Source organism: Lasioglossum baleicum, unplaced genomic scaffold, assembly GCF_051020765.1.
Source record: "Lasioglossum baleicum unplaced genomic scaffold, iyLasBale1 scaffold1387, whole genome shotgun sequence".
Taxonomy (NCBI): domain Eukaryota; kingdom Metazoa; phylum Arthropoda; class Insecta; order Hymenoptera; family Halictidae; genus Lasioglossum; species Lasioglossum baleicum.
Window position 1 is genome coordinate 1439 of NW_027470446.1, and position 17638 is coordinate 19076.

Below are 17638 nucleotides of genomic sequence, written 5' to 3' on the forward strand. Positions count from 1 at the left end.
CACCTTTCAAAAATAAGGGGGTTCGGACGAAACATCCTTAATTCGAGGATAAGAACATCGTCTGAATGTTTCACCTCTCAAAAATAAGGGTTCGGACGAAACCACCCCAAATTCGAGGAACGCGGGAGACAAAGGGAATAAGAGGGACGCGAAGTGTCTCGATGAAATTACCCCTGTCACATTAGACGGTCGGATCGATCCTTCAGCGAGAGGACGACGATCTTTCAACGAAAGGTCGATCGTCGGCGGTGGATGTTTCTTTGGTGGTCCCGTGGCTACGGTCGGAAGGGTGAAAAGGGCCGGTAGCCGTGTAGTTTGTAAAGCAGACAGAGAGAGAGAGAGAGAGAGAGGCCACCGCGATGCATATAAATGATTGCAGCGCGGAGAGGGTGGAACGGGGGTGGATACAGTCCGATCGAGATTTAGACGTGGGGAGAGAGTTAGATGGAAGGTCGATAGTCGCGTGGAATACAAAGTAATTCCGGACTGGCTCGAGCCGGCAAGAGAATCGGGGGCTGGGAAATAAAACGAGGCAGAGGAGCTCGGGAAAGGATTCGGGGAATCGTACGCGTTTCCGTTCGGAATTTATACAAAAGCAACGGAAGGGCTGGCATTCGCTTATGGAGTTGACGAGAGATCGTTATCGACGTCGGGAATGCGCGAATAAGAAGAGCCGAGTTCACTCGTCCGTTTCGATGGACTTCCGGTGAAGAAAAATTCGGCAATGTTACTTTTCTTCTAAACGGAACTGCGCACGCGGTTGACGGAAACGGTACACCGAAATCGGTGGAGCATAAAGGAAAGAGCAATTCGAGATACTCGTCGTTCGATTTGAAATACATCCTGCTTCTGCTGAGAATTACCGGAAATCTCTTATCGAAAGCGCAAGTTCTTCCAAACTAGTAAAACCGATAATTTTCAAACTTTCTCGACACAAAATTGCACAGACGAATCCTTAGCCCTTTGCACTCGGGAGATTACCCTTGGTTGCCATTTAATCCAATTTTTAAAATCGATATTAATTAAATTTAGATAACGCAACAGTGCTTGAGCTATTGAAATCGTCTTTATACCAGAAAATCTTCGAACTTCTCTCGTGTAGCGAAAAAATTAGCAAAAATTCGATACCGTACTATACTGTAAGAACATTATTTACTTATTTCCATCGTAATAAAAAAGAATATCAATTTACCAATGTAAATATCAATTTCAGTTCGATGCTTCACGGTTTTAGGGTTAACGCGATAATTCACGAGTCCGCTGTTACTCTGCTATACCTTCGGACCATAAGCGACATATTTCCAAGCGAGAGCACGACGCCGCGTCGGCGAAGGGGCGCCATTTTTCACGGGGCAAACCGATTTTCGAAAAGTTAAATAGAATGGAAGATAGTTCGCGACAGATACCGCCGTTGGAAGAAAATTAATCGAATCGGTGGGAGCGAGTCGGGTTGGGAAGAATTCGCAGGGAACCGATGGAAGAATACATTTTACCGGGGCATCCATCCTGTAACCGAGTCGAGTCAACTTCCAGCGGAACGATATCCCGGGGACGAAAGTAAGGGATGGGGGTTGAAAGTTGCTGGTAGTACGTCGCTATCAGATTTCGAGCGGCTCGATCACCTGTAAAAGTATCCTCTCTCCGCGGCCGACTGTTTCGACCTCCTGCGTCCAAATTCAACCCTCGTCCCCGGAAATCGATGTTCTTCCGGTACCCACCTTCCGCGCGCGATCCAGGAAACCGCGAGTGGAAATAAAACGCGACCGTTCCCGGTTTCCGCGAGTAGAGGCGGAAAGAAGAAGCGTCGAAACGGATAAATTCCTCCAAGCCTCGAATTTATCTCCATGTTCCGATGCTCGCGGCTGTCACATGGAGACACGAGGGTGATTTTAACCCTGATGGCTCGTAAAGGAAGTCTTTTCAATTAACGCGACGAGCACAGTGGATAGCGAGGATCTAACTTGAGGTTTGGACGTTGAGAAAGTATAACGATACGGAAGTTTAGCTTCTGAACTTTTATTTCTTAATCCGATACTAACTTGATCTCACGGTTTGATTACTTAAATGTAAATTAACGCTTAAGAAACAAGAAACAAACGATACTATCTCACTCGATTCTCATTGGGGCCCGTTGATGATCTTTGTCACGCATTGGCCAATAGTGCCTATTGTTTATAATCGAAAGAGTGTCAACAGAGTCTGTGTCAACTCGGCACGAACGCACAGTACATTATCAATCCTCCAAACGTATTAAGATAATTCCTAGTATCATTTTAACCTCTTCCTTTTAATTTATCTTCAAACGCGAAATAATGCTAATACATAGAACAGTAAATTGTTATCCAGCCCAAATTTTAAAACTCGGTAGGATAAAAGCTAGTCTTAAAATGCTGGAAAAAGAGCGTAATCGCTGATAAAGACAGGATGTTTCTTTGCTCCGCAGGTCTCCAAGTCGAACACGCACGACGTGACGTTGTTCAACGTGTCTAGGCAGCTGACGGGGGAGTACAAGTGCGAGGTGTCGGGCGGAAGTCCGTTGTATCACACAGACATCAGGAAGGCCCGGATGGAGGTGGTAGGTGAGTGGTGGTGCCGATCGAGAATTAAAAAGTTCCAGCGAGTAGACAAATCCTTCTGGCTGCTGAATCGCGCGATGCGGCGCACGTGCGCGTCTACGTGCGACCCATTTTCATCGCGGATCCGTTGGATCGCGGAAGCCTTCCGGGGAGAACGCGACTCAACTACCACGGTCAGAGGAACGTTCCTCTCTCGGTTCCTTTCCCTGCACCGAAAATTCCAAACTCGGAGCTTTAATTACCCGCGGACCGATGTCTGACCGAGCGACGTCCTCTCTCGCGGCCGAAAATTGAATGGAAACCGAGAGGAACGTTAACCGAGTCGCGAATGGGAGATTCGGAGAGAACGACACGTGGATAAAAATTACTTAACCGGGGAGAAATATCTTTGTGGCAGGGATCGGTTACCGGAACGCTGGAACCGAAGGTCCCGCGGGTACGCCTGGACTTTCGACTATACTTCAAAATCAACGCTGCAAGTGAAACCGGCGGGTACTAGGACGCGTAACTAGTTCGAGTCGTAGCTCACAATTAGACTGGGACCAGTGGAGCTCGTAAATACCGGCGGTTGACAAGCGGAATAAATTTCGAACAGCTACTTTGTCGAGATATATCCCCGAGGTCTCCCGCCAAGCGTTCCAATGCTTTTGCTCGACGTTAGAGAGATCCGTAGACCCGTCCGGGATAATAGCAACGAACGACGAAATCGAACGATCGGTATCGCTGAGAAAGACCGTCCTGTTTCGTCGAAACGAGACGCACAGATGTACTCGACGCACCTCGAGAATCCCGGCGTGGACCGGACCGTCAAGAGTTCCAAGGCTTTCATTCGCCGTTAGAGAGATCCGTAGACCGATCCGGAATAATCGTGACTAACGAAAAAATCGAACGATCGAGAAAGATCGCTCTGTTCGGTCGAAACGGGAACACACAGGTGTATCCGACGCACCTCGAGAATTACGGCGTGAACCGGACCGCCGAGCGTTCCAACCCTTTCAGCTGTCATTAGAGAGATCCCTAGATTCCATCCGAGATAATCGCGACTAACAACGAAATCGAACCGATCGGCACCGTTGAGAAAGATCGAAAGGAGACGCACAGGTGTATGGGACGCACCTGGAGAATCCCTACGTGTACCGGAGGCACGGACGCCTGTCTGGCAGCCGGCCAGGCGTCGAGTTAGCACTGGCGTGCGCTAAATGACGTAATTATTATGCCTCAGATGCGCCGAAAACGGACCCGACGATCGGGATCGAGAAGGAGAGGATCGCGGTGGGCGAGCTGCTCCGGGCGAACTGCACCACCGGCAACTCCAGGCCCGCCTCCGCCATTACGTGGAAGCTGAACGGGGATCTCGTAAGTATATCGCCGTAGCTCTCTCGCGCCTTAGCCCCCGTCGCTATATACGTCCTCGAGCCGTAGCTACGTGACCTTACTGGATGATTAAAGTTCCACAAGGAACACCCTTCGCCTCGGCTTCCATCTCCTCCGCCCCCGCCCCTTCCGTTCCGTTCCATTTACCTTTTCACCCCGTTCGCCGTTCAGGTGCGCTCGTTGACACGAGGTGTTCCTCGCTGTGCGAATTATTTGAAAGGGAACGGTTACGGGAAAGTCCCCGGGACGCGTGATTAGAGGGATACGAGGGTTTAGGCAGAGACTTTGCTACACGGCTCGGTACAATTTCGCGTACAATAGGTATTTCGTTCCGAGAGAGTGTAATAAACTGCGAGTCTGTTACCGTGACTGGTAGAACTCTCCCGAGACATCGAGCAGATTCGAGCTTCTTCGAAGGATCTTGCAGGAACGCATCCAACGATGGGCTGGAAATTTTCGATATTTTCTACCGAGATCGAAGGTCCCTAGTCGTCAGGGGCCTAATTTTATGTCTTCATGATCAGTGTTTCCATAACTTCGAGGTTCTTCGAATGATCTTACTGGAACTCATCTAGCGATGGATTAGAAATTTTCTACATTTTTCGTCCTATCGATATCAAGGGTCTCGAGTTATCGGGGTCCTAGTTTTATGTTTTCATAAACCAATGTCCCATGACTCGGGTTAGGCCCGAAAAAGCACGTTTCGTTGACAACAAGAGTCATAACTCTCTCTAGAAGGCGAAACATCAAGAGTATCGTTCATTATTTCTTCGATTTTAATCGTGTTGACGCAATTTCGACGAATATTAACGAATTACCGTTCCACTCGTGCATTCTTTCCAGTTAAACACCGGGGAGAAAGCCAGGCTAAGCTGAACGAAGACGATTTGCATGGCGGTGTAGAATGAAAGTGACGGTATCAGTTGTCGCAGAGGGTTCGGGTTAGGTTTGGCACGGATGCAATAATAACGAGGCGCGATTATTTCGAGTGAATTATTAATGTTGCCGGGTATCAGCCCGGCAGTGGCGGCCGCCGCGGACAAACACATATTCGGGCCCATTGTGACGGATTAATTAATTAGTGCAATTTGATGTTCCGCTTATAATTCGTAATTAATTCGAGCGAGCGGACGAATGATTTCGCGTGTACCGTCCGCGTGTAAACAACAGCAGACACGAATGATCGAGCCACGGCTCGGCCACTCTGCACGCCGAGCGTTTCCGCGCGTAATCCCGGGGCTTACGAGATCGATCGCGCGAGTAGGCTCGTCTTTCGTCGGCTGGGGTCGGAGAAATTTCGCGACGGCCCTTAAAGAGTCGCGGAGAACCCTCGATTCTCCGATGAATCTCGAGAGAGAGAGAGTGAGAGAGAGAGAGATCGGATGTTAAGGAGAGCTGCTCGATGAAATACGTCTGGTGGCTGTTGATTTTTCGCAAAACTCTCGGAGAGGGTGAAGCAGTCGCGTCGAGAATGTCTGCTTCGTACTGTGGCGTATCCACAGCCGGATGATGGAGGGACTGCGGAATGATTGGAGGGCCGTGGTACTTGGGAATTGATGGACCGTTGGAGGATCGAGGGATTTTTTCGCGTAACCGGCGAACGTTGGTTCGGGCCGACCGATAGGCCGGCAGACCGTGCACAGCCAGCTCGAAATACGCATTTATTTCGACCGCGAGATTTATAAGCTGCGGGGCGTTTCTAGACACGTAGAACAGGGTGAGAAACGAGATTACGCGATAGTGGTTATCTCGTTTTGTATTAATACCGGCACGCCGATGATCAATTTTGCCTGGCTCGTCGGGTGATATTGATCGATGCGTGCGGCTCACGATGGCGCACTTTGATAGCGCCGAATTAATTGGATCGGCCATCTCCACGGGGAAGATTAATTCCGGCCAACGAACGAAGGCCCGGGGAGGTCGGTGGATTTTATTTCGGGGCCCGATAAAGCTCAGTCGAGCCCGGGGGGGCCGAGGAGAAGGGTACGGGTCTGCAGAGCGTGCAAGACGCGCGCCTCTGGCATCGGATAACCAATGGAAGCCTGACGATAAACTAATGAATGTCGTTTCCCCTGTTACATCTCTTATACGCCCTGGAATAACCCTGTCCAGGACTTTAATGGACGTCGTTCGTCTCCCAGGCACGGTTTTCCCGGCGCGAATCTCGAAGAACGCCGCCCGATGGAGATCCCAGCCGGAATTTGATACCTGGAATCCAATTTAGCGGAAATATCGCCGACAGAGGCGATGAAACGCGTCCCCGGCCAGCCGGGCCCTTCGAATTAAAAATAATTTCGCCCTAGGAATCGCCGAATTGCGCTTATTTGTCGTGTAATGGCCACTATAAATGCAAAACAGCTAGCTAGGCGCTGGGAAACATCGGATGCCAGCGAATTATCTGCATCACGGGCAATTGAAACGAGATTAGGCGAAACGGTATCACTGGTTCGTAGGTATTAAAATAGTCGAACCTGCGAATACCGTTTCGTCTGTCGAAACAGAAATTCGCGAGATTTAACCGGATGTTAGACTTTGGAGGTTCACCAGGCGATCCCGGGATCTCGATTTCGGACAAATATCCCCATTTCCGGGTATCAGGAACCGGTAATTATCATCGATAATTCCTTTCGAACGTTCGTTACGATTGTCTCGAATATCCGGAGACATTAACGCGGCGCGTTTAATCGGAATTTCGTTATTATCCATCGAGCTGATCGACCGCGTGGCGAAAGAACCGATTGTCGACGAGGGAAATATCGTCATTCCGGGCACGATCCAGCGGGGAAGAATCGGAACAGCGGCGAAGAAGGGCGAGGGAGGAAGACAAGGGGCGGAAGCGGTGGCTGCGTCGCGGCGCGTCCCCGCGATCGAAAACATATAACTCACCGGGGCCATAGTGATCGATTAAACGCGTCGGGCCGCGGCGGCGCTGCGATTTAACGGAATAATTTGGTTGATTTAACAAATACCGCGGAATAACGATTTATTTGCATACGAGGCATCGCCGGCCACCGGGATCCACCCCTTCTCTCCCTGCCGCTGTTCGCGAATCGAAACCTCCGCCGATTGGCCGGATACGTATCTCGATGGATCTCGATAAATTTCATTCCCGCGGCTGTGCCACCGCAAAAGCTCGGCTCCTCGTTGAAATGCGAAATGACCAGGTAGTTACAGCGGCGGGTGTTGATTGAAAAACAAAACCGGATCGAACGCGTACAAGATGGCCGGAAATTAAACGCGACGGTGAAAATTCCTTGATTTTTGGAAATCTCTGAATCTAAATCCAACGACGATCGAGATTCTCCGATTCGATGGAGACAGAGCGATGCGATTGTTTAACTCTTCGTTTAACCCCAAGAGAGTGACTTCTTGAGAGAAGCTCGGCATCTGCATGAGCGTAGAATCGCAGAAATTAGATAAATTTCTCCTCGAAGACGCTGGAGGAATCGGAAAAATGACACGGAGGAGGAAAGACAGTGCATTGGCGGAAGAAGGAAGATGAAGAGGGGGAAGAAGGTGTTTAGCAGAGTCGGAGTGCCGAGAAAAGTTGGCGATCGAAGCTCCGGAGGATCCCGGAGGACTTTGCCCGAGGCTTAAATGGACCGCGATGTCGCGAGGAAAAGGATGCCGGGGTTATTTACTCGACTTTAGTCGTTAGTCAGGCTCCTGTTCTCCAGACAGCGAGAATGTTTCCAGTTGTTCGAATTCTGCCACGCTCCCTTAATGCTTGCTCTTAACATTCTGCGACATCCGCGTCTAGCTCTGCCATGTTTTAAAAGCACCAGGCCAACCGCTCCGAGCTTCGAGCTTCGTTAACCCAGGCTAATTTGAATTTCCCGATGCGGGCTATCGGATGCAAATTTTTCACTCCGTCCCACCGTACCCTGGCTTATTATCGGTTAAAATAACCGGCTCTTAATCAAGATTACGCAATTTCACCCCGATTTCTCGCCAATCCCTACTCGATCTTACTTGTCCCTTTATTTCCAACGAAAATTATTTCGAAATATCTCATTTTCTCTCGAAAATACACGTAAACGAGGAAAAATACGATATTTATCGTACGAGACTAGAGTCTGGACTAGATTAAAGGTACTCAGGTTAAAAAATCTAAAAAAATTGCGTAGAAAACAAAAGACGAAGAATCGTTGACTTTTATAATTTTATTTTCAGCAATACCGTAACACCCAAGAATCTCGTTCGATCAACGAGAAACAAAACGCATTCCGCGTTAATACCCCGGGCGAATCGTGTCGCGAGATCTCTGTATTTGGTCGCGTTTCCACGCGTCGATAGCCCGCGTTTCGGCAAGATTTATTTGACGAAATAATTTTCCGCGCCTGGACGGCTTTGGGAAATAAATTCGGCCGCTTTATGGGATCGGATCGGTTATAATTAACGCGGCGCGACGAGAGCGGCTGGCGATTCAGTTTCTCGCCGAACGAAACGGGGTGCGAGAGGGAGAGAGGAAGGGTGGGTAAAAGGGCGAACGGGGTGAAGCGAGGTGACGAGGAAAGGGTGTCTCTAAGCGTGACCGAAAATTCGCGTGTCCAGCCTGTAACAATGGCCGCTGCAAAGTGCAGCAGCCAGGGGGTGGCAATTTCACCCTGCCATTTTCGGCTTCCACCTGCACTAGTGGACGTTGACACGCGTGTCACGAGGGCTAAGCTAACCGTGCACCCTCCTCACCCTCGCCCTCATCCATTGTTCCCAACTTTCTCCTAATGTCCTGGCAGACCCTTGCCTCCTTTCTGCTTTCGTTCGCCAGCTTCTCGACCGAGGGATGACGCTCGTTGCGTTTTTCTACAGCATTCGAGACGAGCAGACAGACCAACTTTATCCACTCGTTTATTCCCATTCTCCAACTCTTTACTCTTCCCCTTCTCAACTGGTTCATTTACACCCTCGACTTGTCCGTTCGCTAGTACCTGTCGTATATTATCGCTCGGGACAAATCGCTCGAAACGGATTAGGCACAAAGGCTGACGGGATCGAGCCTCGATCGAAACTCCGAGCACCCCCGTAAATCAACCCACGGTGTATCTTTCCAGGGAATCAGCCAGAAGCTTCAATATTTATAATCCGTTTGTCCGATCCTCGACTGCGGCAGGTGTGCGATAAGGATTTCGCGGGAACTCGGGCCCGATCCATTCTACCAACGACCCGCATCGCATTAACGCGAAACTTCCGCCGCGTTTCTCCCAACTATCTCGAGATTTCAAAGGAATTCGGAGGGACGATCGGCGCCGAGAATAGACCGATACCTTCGGCGTTTCTCTTCGAACATCTCTGGAATACGATCTCGAGCTTCCGAAATAAAAATTCGATCGAAGAAACCTCGTTGGCAGATCTTCCACTGTTCTTAAGATCGTGCGCGTTAATTATTTTATACTATCTCCGGCAAAGAGTGAATTTGAGGGACGCAGAAGTGTCAATACCTTTCATATTCATCTTCGAACATCCCTCGAATACGATCTGGAGCTCCCAAAATAAAAATTCGATCGAAAAAACCTCATGAAAGACCTTCCACTGTTCCTAAGACCGTGCGCGTTAATTATTTTATACTTTCTCCGGCAGAGAGTGAAACCGAAAGCGCGAAATGTTTCGGCGATAGAAATGGAGAAGCGTTAACCTTCTACGGCGAATAGAGGGAAGCGAGTTCCCTAGGGAGGGGAGAGAATTTATTCCGATGGAACTTTTAATACGATCTAGAGTTTTAAGTCTTCTCGAGCGGACTGTAAGCAGATATCGGCGGGAGAGGACGGAAAAGTTGTCGAACGCGCGTCAGTTCGAGCGGAAGAATGACGAGCGGATCGAAAGGGGTGAGAGGAGGATTGGAAGATCGAGATCGAGCTGGTTGAGAAAATGCAGGATTATCAACCGGCTTAGAAAATCGCTCGCATCGATTCCTCTTTCGGGCTTGTCTCCGCGCGAAAATACGCGTCGCGTGTACGCACGCGCAGCGGCGAATACACAGGCTGACTACGGGGATATTGGAAGTTAAAAGCTTTCGCAGACTGCGGGAGTGGCGTCGGGTGAAAGTTAATTGCATCTTCCCTGCTCCAAGTTATTATTGCTTCCGCAGCTTTCGCGTCCCCGGCCCGGATTAGAGCGTTCGATTCGCGCAGTCGATTTAGATAATCATCGTTTCGAATATCTCCGGTTAATCGAGTTCCCCGATATCGGGCCGCAGCTCGCTAAGAGTCGCGGATATTTCGTCCGATAAAGCGGGAACCCAGGGTAGAACTGCCAATTATTATGTATGCCACGCGAGGTCTAATCCGGAACGAATCTAACGCCATTTCCCGATTTTTCACGTAAATTGATCGCGATAGTACTGTTACGTACCTCTGTTCGAATCGAAGATTAAATCCGAGGCTTTACTCAGATTTTTCTAAGCTCGGTCATGTCTTTTATGGTAAAATAAAAGTAAAAAATCTCGCGTATACGCGAGAAATAAATGGAATTGTTTCGTACTAGTTATTGCCTTTGGTTATTCGCTACTTAATCCTTTCATGGTCAATGGGAACCATAAAGCTCACTCTACGAATGAGCTTCCTTTTTTTCATTAATTCGTGTTCGATCTGTTTCCCATGGTTTTGAAATATAGTAAAGTGACTTCTGTGGTATTATTCGTATTTTATGATTATTGGAAGTTAAGTTTACCTCGGTCAGAAATGTATCTGAATAATTTGGCCGTAAAAGGGTTAAGCTTCAAAAAGCTTAAAAAGCAAGCTTGTTTCTTTATCGCGATACTAGTCGAAAACATCGCTGTGTAAAAAAATTTAACCAAACAGTATCGAAAGTTCGAAATTGGTAAATTTCACCGTTTCGCGTCGGCTCGAAGAGAAATCGAGCAAAGCGTTGCGAAGCTAGTCTGCGCGTAATTCCGCAATTAAATCCCGGTGCGGGGAAAAAAGAAGGAAGCTCGCCGGGTGACGTTGTCGGTGGTGTATTTCACCAGGGGTCGTTGCAGCCCGATCAAAACTCGCTTTGAAACAAACACTCGAGCCACCGAGTGGGTAGTTGATCCTCTGCCAAGGGGGCGCTCGCCGCCGATCCGGAATCCGGCACCGGCCCCTATTTTCTCGCCACCGATTCTTCCGGCTTGCTGGCCACGCTCCTTCCGCCTAGTCGCGCGAATTTTCGCCGACAAATCTCCTCGCGGGAAACGAAGGGCCGTCCTGGAGTTCGACAGGGGACCAGGTCGGTCCCAAGGCCTCTCTCTCTCGGATCATCGGACGCGTTATCGAGGTATCCGCGTCACGGATTTGTCCGCCTGTCGCGAATCCGAAGCGCGAAAATGTCGCTCGTTAGAGGCTTCTTCCCGGTGGACGCCGGACAGAAAACCGATAAACGCGTCATCCGCCTCGCCCCGCGCCGCTGTCATTGCGCCGATCTCCCGGTGCGTTGCAATTTTCCAGCACGACCGGCGACGAGAGGGCTCGCGCTTCGAGTTTCGAGTTACCCGAGTGGAAACCGGGTTAAGGGACGTCGAACTGCGTTTTCGAGAGGGTTCGATTAGTTTTTCTACTTCTGCTATTCCTTTTCTTCACCCGCCGCCATTTTATTGCTCCGCGATCCCTGATTCGTGGCTGATCCACGCCGAAGTAACGATCTTTCCAATCCCGAGAATCGACGCTGTTATCTCCGAGTGCTTTTACAAACTCAGTTTTACCTACCCTGTATCGCGAAATTCTTCTGGAGAAAGTAATAGGAAAAATAATAGGAAAAATAATCCTCGGTATGGTACCGATTTGTCGAGAAACTCGAATACACGGCTGAGAAGCGACCCCAAAACTATTTATATCGCTAAATTACTGTATTACTATATTACTATTAGTCATTTTATTGTTCCGCAATCCCTGATTCGTGGCTGATCCATACCAGAGTAACGATCTTTTCAATCCTGGTAATCCGCACTGTTATCTCCGAGTGCTTTTTCAAACTCAGTTTTCCCTACCCTGTATCTCGAAATTCTTCTGGGACAAATAATAGGGAAAATATTCGTCGGTGTGGTACTAATTTGGAGAAACTCGAAGAAGCGGTTGAGAAACGACCCAAAAATTATACATGTTACTTAATTATTATATTACTATATTACTATTAAATTTATCAGAAAGCAGAGTAACGCTTAAAATACAATAATGAAGAGTATAAGTTACGTAGCACGAGAAGAAACGACTATTTTATCCTGAAGAACGCTATGTTTTCTATTGATTCTCTGTGCGAGAATCAAAGCGACCCTCCTGGAGGTTTCGTCGGATCTAATTGCCGAATGCGGGGAAATTCGTAGACAGGGAGGGAACGGGAACCGTCTGGAAAGAACGCGACCTGGATTCTGGCGCGGAGGAGCCGCGGCAGGAATTTTGTATGAAGCGGCACGGTTCCGCTGACGCGGGCAAGATAAACGGCGGCGGGCAAGGAATTCCGAGGAAACGATAAAACTCGGTGAATTTACAACGAGGTGGAATTCCGCGAGGACGAGAGCAGACGTTCATGAAGTCCTCGCGGTGCGACGACCGGATCGGGGCGAAGCCGTGTTTTCCAGGGAAAAGTTCGCGAGGACGCGGAGGAAATTTCGGGCCTCGGACGGGTCATCGACTTACCTCGACAAAATCCCGAATGATCCGCGGCCGATGGCTGCCTGATGGAAACCCGATGGCCCGGAATATCGGGTTAATTATATTTCGCCGACGAAATTAACGAGAAGTGTCGCGTGATCGAAATATTCCGCAGAGATCGACGTGCCTGCGTCCTGCGAAAAGCGTCGCGGCGTTTGAAGAAATTGAACGATCTTTTCGAAAATAAAATCACCATTCGCGCAAAGGGTAACAAGCACGCGAGCTTCTGTAAGATGAATCTTTGTTTCGATAGTGTCAACTTGCACCGAGATCTATTTTACTTCCAGGAAAAGTGAGGGTTCCTCGAAGCAAGGCTGGATGATGAAAGGGCTGATGTCATGGAATGGTATTACAAGGACCTTCTTTCTAGTCCACCGTGCTTCCTACGTCGCAGAAATCTGCAGCTTCTCGTTAGATACCCTCGATTTATTATATTTGTTCAAATTAACTATCAGCTGTGCAACGAAGGCATCAGGCCTGCTACCCTTAATAGGAACTGTTTCGCTAGTAAGCAATAGAATCGAAACTCTAAGGGACACGTTTAAATCTATATTTCTTATACTTGCAAAAGAGTATTTTTCACCTTTAATGAAGTTTATATATCATGTTACTGTACAACTGAATACAGTTATTTTCCGGTATGCTACACATGGTAATATTATTTCGAAATAATTATAATACAATATGAAACTACTTAAATATATCATCGTATCAAATATTCTCACCACTTTACAGCGTTTCGACGCATTAAAAGGAATATAAGACCGACGTATCCTATATCTCATATAAACACCTATTATTCCTCCACCGTTCATTACAACGAGCAGTAAGAGATGAATTCGATAAACTTCGAAACGCTGGCAACCGGTTTTACAGCTCTATAACACTTCCTCGTAATAAACCCACGAAATCTCGCTCATCGTCAGCTTTCGCGAACCTCGAGGACCGTTCTACGTCTCAGCCTTGATCCATCGTGTCGTCAATTCAACTTCCATCGAGAAATTCGAAAACCCGTACCAAAATTCTTCGATTTCTTCATTTAACATCGCGATTATTCGGTGGGTGTCACGGTTGGATCGAGGATCGCGGTGGATGTTAATAAAAATCAGCGAACGACGCGGCGACGAGGTTCCCCTCGCGACGTCGATATCCCTGGAGAAGAGGCGTCGTCGCGGGATGATCCGGCTAGAAATCTAGCGGGCGATAAGGCGGGCCCGAGCGGGAAGGGCGACGCCGGCGACAAGGCACAAGCTTTATGCATTATGTTTTATGAACACAGGCCGCGTAGTCCCGTGTCATCGCGAGTCCGCGGACTTAATGCACAGACTCGTTTGTTCCCCGAAGTAATAACCTCCAGCGACTGGCGTACCCTGCGATACCAACCCTCTCCTTCCCTCCCACCGCAGGTTCTGGTCTGAAGAAACCGGCAGACAGAGGCGCAGAGAAGAAAAAAAGGGAGAAAAGGCTCGCAGCCGCCCTTTCCGTCGTTCATTTACCTTAAGAGCAACGAAACTGCGTAATATCTTTAGCAACAGCGAACGAGATTCGTCTCTGGCCTAGGAGGCCGCGGCAATATCTCCGAGGCGCCATCTTCGATCGCGAGCGGGAAATTGAATTCGCCCGGGAACGTCCGAGACACGATCGATCGGGTATTTGCCCGGGATGACGTTAAAAGGACCAGGATAATAATGTAATAACTGGGTAGTAACGGTTTGAACGGTGTACAACTTGCTGCATTACGCTCCCAGGTCTCTCTGCGAGCGTTTAACGGTTATGTCCACTCGCAACGCGTGCGAGAGCAAAATTCGGGGATGAAAATCCACGTCTTCGCGGATGTTAGTCGTAAAAAGGACTGTTTCAAAGAGCTGAGAAGTTTCTTTGTCGTTAATATGAAAATTCGACGCACTCTGAAGATCGTACGAAACCTTAAAACTATAATAATTAAAAATTAATCCGATACCGTGATGCAAGATCGTACGAAACCTTAATAACTATAATAATTAAAGATTAATCCGATACCGTGGTGCAAGATTCGGGGATTGAAATTCGCGTTCTCGCGGATGTTAGTCGCAAGAAAGACTCTTTCAAAGAGCTAAGAAATTTCTCTATAGTTAATACAGAAATTCGGCGCACTCTGAAGATCCTACGAAACCTTAATAACGGAGATTAATCGGATAACCGTGATATTAACGAAAATACGAAATCACCGAAACAAGGGTGGCTCCTAATTCGAATTGTGTACTCGAAAACGAAGCGGCACTAAAGCTGTCCGCGAAGGGTAATTCCGGGAAAAAATAGAGGACCCCATAGGAGGATGCGAAATCGCGAGTGGCGCCCCCCTCGCGATGTAATAATTCCCGCTTTACACGCGGCCGTTCCGCCGATGCGCGCACAACCGCGGCCTTCGAAATTAATCTGTTTCATTTTCCGCCCGCTAAATATTTATCTGACGCACGCGCTTGTTTCCTCGCGTTGTTACCGGGCAAGCATCCAGCGCCTCGCGGCGAAAGTAATTTTCTAATTAAATCTTCCGCGAGACGCGCCGGTGAACGAGAAATTCGAGATTCCACCGCTTCGTCGAGCAGCGGTGAAACGAGAAACGAAGGTTAAACTCCGTCGAAACGATTGAAACGCGTTCCGCACGAATTCAATCGAGCTCGGACACATCGAGGACCAGCCACGAATCGCGAATTACGCTTGCAAGAAGAAGGCCCGTGTTCCAATGAAACTACAGGAAAGCGGAAACCTGTTGAAAGTTTTGGGAGTTAGTTGATTTTTAAGTTTATGGTTGTATGGTGTTGTTCTTGCAGATCGGCAACGACAGCATGGTGTACAGGACCAGACACCTGGCCATCCCGCAGGACGATGGCTCGCAGGTGTCCAAGTCGACCATAGACTTCAAGGTGACGAACGACATGTTCCAAAATGGCCGGCTGCACCTGCGCTGCACCGCCTTCATCGCGGATGTCTACCGGAAGACCGCTGACATCGAGATCAGCGAGGACGCACCGCGTATCGCCTCCATCACCGGCGAATCCCCACCGCGTGGACACCGTGAGTAAACCTCTCTTCTTTCTTCTCTCTCCTACCTTTTCTTCTACTCTTTACTGTTTCTATTTCCGCCGATTTTTCTTAAACTTCCTGGTTCGAGTCGGATGTCAACGTAACGTAAGTAAGAAACAGGGATATGAGTTGAAAATATCGTTGAATGACCGCGACAGGACCCAGTCGGTGGCCACTTAACCTTTTGCACTCCGAATTATATCATAATTTTGTTAGCAGCGGCTCCAACGCTTTTATATGGTTTATTTGAAATTTATTTCCACTAAAAAATAGAGCAATTTAAAGAAACAAATTCGATCAAATGTCAATTTTATTTACACCATCGTAGTATTTTATAATTTTCATGCGAGAAAGGAGCTCGTGTGATAAAAACTGATATGGAATTACACTCGATATAGGAGTGCAAAGGATTAAACGAGAACTGTACAATTTGTCGTTCTTAAATACTTGTATAAGAATCCGCAACCGGTTCGTTACTGGGATAAACTTCGACGACCATTTAAGCGAACGTCACCGTGATAAACGAAAGAAAGAAAATAACGAGTACAAAACGGATGGTATTTTAATTCGACAGACTCGTTGAAAGAAAGGTATCCGCGACAACTGGCCGATTAACCGAGGCTCCGGCTATTCCTCGGCGATCTTTCGAGCCCTGCGCCTTATCGGGAGGAAAATTCGCCGTGGAAAAGTCGGGGAATTATCAGAAATGGGATCGCGTTTAATCAAGGCGTTATTCAATCGCGCGGCGTTTATCGGCCCGCCGGATCTAAATTGTCCCGGCTGGCAAAACCGGGGGACCGTCGATACAGAGAGGCGCGGCAAGATAAAACCGGGAGGTGAAGTTTCGCCGTGACGTGATCGCGGAGGGTTCCGATCGGCGCCGTTCTATATTCCCGGAGAACAATGGCGGCCGCGGGGAAATTTTCAGATCGGCTCGAAAGCGGAGGGCGTCTTCGCAGCGTCCCGACGCGATCGACCGGATAGACGTTGTTAATTGCGTCGTTCCGATCTAACGAGGCGAGCCGGAATCGCGGGATTTTATCTTCCTTCCGGCTGGCTGGCCAACCATTTCAGGGCTCCGACGCCCGCCAACGTCGCGGTGCAACTCGATGCACCACCGACGCTGCAAACGATTTCGCGGGAAAAGAACAGGGACAGCGGAGATTCACTCTGATCGCGAGATGTTTCGAGCCGGTTCAACGATTCGCGATATGGTAATGTCTGAGGAATTCTTCCTTGATATTTCGAAATGCTATTCAAAAATAGGATTGGTACAGCGCAGATACACGCGAATCTCTGATTGATAGATAATAGTATAATCGGTATCCAAGAAATCGAGGTTCCGCTATGCCTGTTTTAACCCTTTGCGGACGAATATCATAATATACGTGGAAGTTTTTTAATTTTTCAGAAGAAAGCCGCATGGAATACTGCGAATTATAATTTTAGCGTTGTCATCGATGTCGTAGATATTTCTTAATTCGGAAAATTTCCCTCGATTTGTTATTTTTAATCGTTTAGTATACACCGAATGTATCGTTAGCTTCGTTTCTCGTCCGCAAAGTGTTAATGGTCGCTACTTAGACTGACCTACACTACTTCGCGCCGCGTTCATTCTCGAAAAACCGTACGTCCCAAGCCTATGGGAGTCTGTTGTGGTTTTTAAGCAACATTGCTAAAATATAGAAGCTAGAATATGGAAGTTAATCGAAACAATTAGATACAGGATTAACAAAATATGGAATAGACGAACGTTTCGATATTCGTTCGTGAGAATGGACATAAAATTAGGTTATTTTTCCGAATGAAAATTGGCGTCTTTGAGTGAAAATAACGAGAATTTCTTTTTCCGATATATCGATGAAGGGATCGTTGGTTTAATCACGAATTCTCGTAGTCGATTTGCATCCGAAATTTGCCCGGCTTTCGGAAGGGATAAATGTTATAAATACGGCGATATTGGCTTCGTTAATGAAGTATGTCGTGCACGATTTAAATGTA

At 48.1% G+C, this 17638-nt stretch overlaps 1 protein-coding gene across 1 annotated transcript; it reads left to right on the forward strand.

Annotated features, from left to right (window-relative positions):
• The first annotated feature begins 1852 nt into the window (after positions 1-1852).
• LOC143220655 (uncharacterized) lies at positions 1853-17106 on the forward strand. The gene is made up of 7 exons (XM_076446271.1): positions 1853-1883; positions 2186-2247; positions 2444-2579; positions 3799-3932; positions 15385-15628; positions 16212-16227; positions 17049-17106. The coding sequence occupies exons 1-7, from the start codon at positions 1853-1855 to the stop codon at positions 17104-17106; spliced, it is 681 nt and encodes a 226-aa protein (XP_076302386.1).
• Positions 17107-17638: the final 532 nt, after the last annotated feature.

Excerpts from the sequence above, each read along its gene's own strand:
- LOC143220655 (XM_076446271.1), top strand. The coding sequence starts at position 1,853 with ATGCTCGCGGCTGTCACATGGAGACACGAGG. Across the intron at positions 2,248-2,443 it reads ACATTATCAATCCTCCAAAC|GTCTCCAAGTCGAACACGCA; the intron begins GTATTAAGATAA and ends TTTGCTCCGCAG. Across the intron at positions 2,580-3,798 it reads GGCCCGGATGGAGGTGGTAG|ATGCGCCGAAAACGGACCCG; the intron begins GTGAGTGGTGGT and ends ATTATGCCTCAG.